Source organism: Rhea americana, unplaced genomic scaffold (genome assembly GCF_003343005.1).
Source record: "Rhea americana isolate MKP2758 unplaced genomic scaffold, rheAme1 scaffold_237, whole genome shotgun sequence".
Taxonomy (NCBI): Eukaryota; Metazoa; Chordata; class Aves; order Rheiformes; family Rheidae; genus Rhea; species Rhea americana.
Window position 1 is genome coordinate 1,319,730 of NW_028186354.1, and position 6,395 is coordinate 1,326,124.

The window sequence follows — 6,395 nt, forward strand, 5'->3', positions numbered from 1 at the left end:
GGGGTTTGTGGGTCGCACGTTGCCGCGGCGCAGCTGCCCCGCGCTGCCGTGGGGGCCCTTCCCCGCCCCCGGTACGGCCCCCCGGGCGCGGGGCCAGCCGAGCGCCCTAACTGCGGTGCCGCAGTGGGCAGGCAGGCGGGTACCACGGTAGCCCGCCTTGCTCGGTGCCCGCAGCGGGGCCGGGGGGAGCCGCCGCCGCCGGAGCCCCGGCGCGGGAGGGAGGGAGGGAGGGAGGGAGGGAAGGGGGAACCGCCGCCCCGTGGCGGGGCGGGCGCCGCCAGGGGCCGCTGCGGCGCCGCGCGGGAGGGCGGCGCTGATTGGCTGCCGGCGCGGGTATATAAGGACGGCGCAGGCGGTGCCCGGATCTCTTCCGCCGCCATTTTCTCCCCCGCTCAGGTCTCCGCTGACTCTGCCGCTCGCCCGAGCCGCCTTCGCCCCGCCATGGAGGACGCGACCGAGATGAGCGGCGGCCAGGAGGAGTTCGCCGAGGGCTCCAAGATCAACGCTAGCAAGAACCAGCAGGACGACGGGTAGGAGCCGGGTGCGGCGGGAAGCGGGGGGAGCGCACTTCCCCCCTCCCCTCTGCGCAGCCTGAGGAGGGAGGGGGAGGCCCGCGGCGCGGGGGGGCGGGGCCTGGCGGCGAGGGGCGGGGCCTCCTCCCAGCCACCAATGGCGGCGCTCGGCGGTGGCGGGCCCCGCGCGCCCGCCTTTTGTGTGCCGGGCGAGTGACCGAGTTTCGGCGGGGCCGGGCGGGGGTGCCAATCACGGGGCGTGACGTCACGCTCCGCTAATGGGAGCGGGCCGCGGCGTGGCTCGGGCCCGCCCCCGCGCTGGCGGCGGCGGCGCTCGGGGCGGTGCGCGCCCGCTTGTGTGCACCGTGGTGCGCATGTGTGTGTGTGGTTCTCTCGCGGTTTAGGAAGATGTTTATTGGCGGCCTCAGCTGGGACACGAGCAAGAAGGACTTGACGGAGTACCTGTCCCGCTTCGGCGAGGTCGTGGACTGCACGATTAAAACGGACCCAGTGACTGGGCGGTCGCGGGGCTTCGGGTTTGTGCTCTTCAAAGATGCTGCCAGCGTGGAAAAGGTGGGTGGTTGCGGTGGTGGTGGGCTCTGCGAGGCATCGGTGCCTCCCTGCTGCGATTGGAGTTTTTTTTTTTTTTTTTTTCCCTCATGTGCTTTTTAGGTCTTGGAACTGAAGGAACACAAACTGGATGGGAAATTGATAGATCCTAAAAGGGCAAAAGCCCTGAAGGGAAAGGAACCACCCAAGAAAGTGTTTGTTGGTGGGCTCAGTCCAGACACGTCTGAAGAACAGATTAAGGAATATTTTGGTGCTTTTGGTGAGGTATGATATAGCAGCGCATGGGAATAGCTTTGGTTTGCAAATGCACTGTTGCCTCTGTTGTCAGGCAGAAGAGGCTGGGAGGGAAGAGCATAGGTGTGGCTGGTGTGAAACTAAGGCTTATTTGGAACATCTGCGYGTGCTTTCTGCTACTGTGATAACGCTAATTTGTAGCTGTCAAAAGCTACGATGACTGTAGTAATTTAGATCAAGCTTCTATCTGTGTAGTCGGATGTCTGTTTGTCCTAACTAGATAAAGCAATACTACAGTTATAAATGGAACTGGTGAAATAACTCTTGAAAAAGCAACCTGTTGAAATCTGTTGGTAGCATAAACATTCAACTGCTGAATGATTTTGGCAGCTTAAAAGGAGGATTATGGTTTTCACATGTCAGTATGCAACTCTGCTTCCAGATTGAAAACATTGAGCTTCCTATGGACACAAAGACGAATGAAAGGAGGGGTTTCTGTTTTATCACATACACAGATGAAGAACCAGTAAAAAAATTATTGGAGAGCAGATACCATCAAATTGGTTCAGGAAAGGTAGGGAAGTTTTGTCTTAGCATTTAAAATAAGATAGCTGTTCATGTGCTTCCCTGAAAGCAACTGGTGAAAGGGTGTTGAGCTTCCTAATGATTTTAAAAGAATTTACGTTTTTACAGTGTGAGATCAAAGTAGCGCAGCCCAAAGAGGTATACAGGCAACAGCAGCAGCAACAGAAAGGCGGAAAAGGCAATACAAGTGGTGGACGAGGAGGTGGAAGGGGGCGTGGACGGGGTAAGTTTTATGGGTGTTGTAAGTAATGTAAATCTTTATTTGTCTGTATTGAAGATCAAGGTGGTGGTCAGCTATTTCAAGTTTGGGGTTGTGCATAGTTTTTTTTTTTTTTTTTTAATATGCTTAAAAAGAAGCAGGCAGAAAGTCTGTGTATGAATCTCTTGTAATTACATTTTGGCTGTCACGACTGCAGAACTGCATTGAAGCTTAAGAACCTTTGTCCATTGAAGTGATCAAATGGCAAGCCAGATTTAGCGTATTCTTTTAAATTCATAATTTGTAGCTAAACTAATTGGGCAGTACAGACTGAAAGGATACAAGGTTGGTTGACAGGTGGGAAATTCAGAGGTCGGTCTTTGCTAAAGAGAAAGACAGTAATTTATTTACATTATGTAAGTATGGGTTAATGCATGTCAGTCCTTAAACATCAAGCAGACAGCTAACATAATGCAATAAAGTTGGTTTTGCACTGTAACTCAGTGCTCAGGTATGTAACGATCTAAAGAGGGAGGTTAAGAAAGGAAAACAGCAGGAGCTGTTATGGTGCTTCTTTGTCAGTATGCGTGTGTGCACATGTGTTCGGTGTTTTTTAATGAGCAGAAGAACTACATTTTCTTTTTTAATTATGCCATGAATAATCAGATTTTATGATGCAACTCATTCAAGTTAGGTGCCTCAATTTCACAAATAACTTAGTTATGGGTTATCGGAAAGGTAAGAGGGTTTTAGTGGCTTAYGAGGGGAGTGGGAGTTACAGAACTTAACATATAAAATGTTATATTTGGCTTCAGGTCAGGGGCAAAACTGGAATCAAGGATTTAATAACTACTATGATCAAGGATATGGAAACTACAATAGTGCTTATAGTGATCAAAGCTACAGTGGCTATGGAGGATATGACTACTCTGGGTATAACTATCCCAATTACGGGTACGGACCGGGATACACAGATTACAGTGGTAAGTGATTTTGATTCTTAAGCGTCTTGTTTTCTAACACCTCTCACTCAAACGTGTCTCTAAATTTAAAGAGTAGCCGTTTCCATGTTAAATATGGAAAGACTGCTTCAGGTGGGTAAATCAGATACTAGAAGAAAAAATTTTTTTTTCCCCTGTGCTCTCCACAGGTCAACAAAGCACATACGGAAAAGCATCCCGTGGTGGCGGCAATCACCAAAACAACTACCAGCCATACTAAAGCAGTACATAATACTTGAGGAAACAGGTGTGTGTATGAGTGCAAGGTCCATTCTGAGTATGTGTAATCTAGTTTAAAGATCAATAGACAAATGAAGAGTAACAACTTGTGTAGCTTGACTTTTTCTTTAATTAACTTTTGTTAACTTAAAAAATATTTTTTTTTAAAACCAGCTTTGCCTACAGTGTCTATAGATCTTTAACTTTGTAAAAATGTGACTTTATCTTCTTTAGTACTTCAGAAAAACATAAGAGTTTTTCTGTTTTGCGTTGTGTACCAGGTGGTCTAGAGGAATAATTAAACTTATTAGAAGTATTAACAGGTAAAGTACTGAAATGGGTACAACTTAAGGAAAACAAGAATGTTGTCTTCTAACTCTGACATTATACCTTGTTTGTACCCGCCAGCGGGAACTTCATTGCAGGCCGTGTGTCACCCTGACCACGTCTATCTCTGGGGTCGCACGTTGCAGGCAGAGCGCAAGGCATACACCAGAAAACGCTGTCCTGTGGTATGGTCTCTTCCAACTTCATGTACCAGCGTAAAGATTAAAGTGGAAAACTTCAGACTTTGGCTTCTTTTTTTAATCTTTTTGGAGATTAAGTGTCTTAACTTAAATGGTTTTTTACAGGAGTTAAAGTACATAAATGCCTTTACAGCTTAATCATTTGGTCTTCTGTTTAGTGTTGTATTTCAATTGTGGAACCTCATTTTAAGTGTGCATTCTTTAAGATTTAATGCTTGCTTTTTTCTTTTTATAGCTAATAGTGAAATCTGCAAACCAAAACGAACTTTTAAATCTGGATAAACATTAAAGATCATATGCACGTGGACTGTTTGAATAAAATGCATCTGACTTGTACAGCAGTCATTCAGATGAATTATCAACAGGAAACCCTTTTGGCAGTATTTCCAGTACATAAACTGATCCAGAGCCTGACTAATAATTTAATTTGGATATGTAGCGTTCTGGAGCAGCTTCCTAAATGGGTTGAATGGCTATATTTGGGAAGATAAATTACTGATGGGTAACAAAACCTCCTGTGTTACCTTAATAAATATGCATATGATCTTTAACAGTGAAGAAAGGAATTTATAGAAGACTTAAAGCAGTTCATGAAAATGGACCTTTTAACGATTCTTGTAATAACTTGCACATACCTGACATCTACTTTGTCTTGGTTTTTAGGTGGAGATACTGCAGCAAAGCCATCTTGCAGAGCATCAGGAGTGAATGGAGAGTGGTCTTCGTGACATGAAATGACTCTTTTGTAAAAGACTTTTAGCGTATGACACAACTGTGTCCAACTGTATATAGCAGCCGATTAGTTTTCTTTTATGGTTTTTACTTTTTTTTTTGCCATTCATGTTATGACACAATGTGGACTTGTGTTTATACAAATTTTATTTGTATAATTTCATGTTAAAGGATTCTCTAATAAATGCTTACTTAAGTGAATTTAGCTTTCCAGTGTTGGCTGTCCCCTTATGTTGGTATAGCTGCACTTGCTTCACATGTTCAGAAGGGTAGATACCTTTCTGGAGATCATAAGACTTGAAAGGAGGTTAGTCTGTTTTCAAGTACAACATACCCCACTCTTGCTTTGGGCCTCAAGCTATAGTGGGAGTTGAGGTTTGAAAAGTCAAACTGGTCATAGCTAGTGCCTTTAGTTAGCATGACTGAGGTAAGTGTAGTGTTTTTTATTGCCTGCTGTGTTAGAGGAAATAGAGTAGTTGCTGGTTACTACTGCCAGCTTGGTGAACTTCAGGGAAGGGATCTAGGACTGCAGCAGCACCTTTGTTTTGAAGGATAGAAGGGACTGGATGGAGACATGAGCATAAAAGCCTTGCCAAAGGCCTAGAGCTTTGCAACACTTGGCTGTAAGTTTCCTCTGTACAGTACTACCMTAGATTTAAATATCCTAGGGTCTACTCATAATCAAAAATACTACCTTACTTGTCTAGAAGACTGCTTGTACAGGGAMGTATGAAATGCGAGTAGCTAATTCATATGGAGCTAGTCTCTTAAAGGAGATTGTCTAGGGAAAAGTAAGTTCAGTGAAGTTTTCTGCTAAAAGTTTAACTCTATTCCTGACTTTTTCTATATATGTTTACTGTTGTCTCAGAAACCTGGTCCTTTAACTTAATCTTCCTCTTGTTAGCAGTCTTGTGCAAAAGGCAATTACATATGCATATACAATGAGTTAAGCAGTTACTGTGAGCTGGGAAGTTTATGTTACTGTAACACTTTGCACTTAAGTTGGATGTGTGACCCCTATCTGATGAGTGCCTAGCACAGAGGTGACAGTATGTAGCTAGGGGAAGATGCCACAGTCTTTATGACTTCTGAGTTACTGTAAAGTTCAGATATACAGAAGAGCTGTACTTGACAGCAGTGCCTCCTGTGAGTTGCAAGCAGTGTTCCTGCCACTAGGATGCTGTCTTTCTCCTGTGGTTTTTTTGTTAATACCATGTTAAGCAAAAAATCGGTATAAATGAGTCAAACTGTGTTAACCCTTAGCAAGTTCATATAGTTTATGCCTTATTAAAAAAAAAAAAAAGTTTCAATGTTTTGGTATCTTAAGGCATGTGAAGTCCTGTGTGCGAGCCACAGTTTGAACAAGGACAAGGTGCCGAGGAGTTCAGTATGGGATTAACTTCCCCCCCCCCTTCCCCCCCCCCCTCCAGCCTTGTATCTAGTCAGATTGAGAACAGACCTTTCCAGGGAGTTCAATTCCTCCCAGCGGAGGTGGGAGGAGCCGGTCCTGCTGCGTGAGAAGTCGCACTTCCTCTGCGAGGCGTTGCACGGCTTCAGAGCCCTAAGAAGGCTACGCAGGCGTCGCGTTACCCGAACCCGCGGCCCCCCTGGGGGAGCTGCTGCAGCACCGGCGTTGACGGAGGGGCGCCGCTTCCTACCGAGCCCAGCGGCGGTCTTGCCGCGCGCGCCCCCGCGGAGGCAGGCGGTTTAACCGCCTCGGCGCGGCCGTTACCGCCTACGTTCGCCGCTCGCTCTCTATGGTTCGCGGCGCTCTGGCCGCGCCGCCCGCTCTCGGTGGTGCGCTCGGAGTGCGCGC

General features: G+C 46.6%; 1 protein-coding gene across 2 annotated transcripts; it reads left to right on the plus strand.

Annotated features, from left to right (window-relative positions):
* Positions 1-353: 353 nt before the first annotated feature.
* HNRNPDL (heterogeneous nuclear ribonucleoprotein D like) lies at positions 354-4,780 on the plus strand. Of its 2 annotated transcripts, XR_014896000.1 has the most exons (9): positions 354-530; positions 917-1,085; positions 1,185-1,346; positions 1,759-1,890; positions 2,010-2,124; positions 2,916-3,083; positions 3,251-3,348; positions 3,729-3,832; positions 4,511-4,780. XR_014896000.1 is itself a non-coding variant. In XM_085306311.1 (8 exons), exons 1-7 carry the CDS (start codon positions 442-444, stop codon positions 3,319-3,321), a joined length of 906 nt encoding a protein of 301 aa, XP_085162437.1. In that variant the 5' UTR covers positions 354-441; the 3' UTR covers positions 3,322-3,348; positions 4,511-4,780. The 2 variants fall into 2 exon arrangements, 1 of the variants encoding a protein (XP_085162437.1); XM_085306311.1 differs by lacking the exon at positions 3,729-3,832.
* The last annotated feature ends 1,615 nt before the right edge of the window (positions 4,781-6,395 follow it).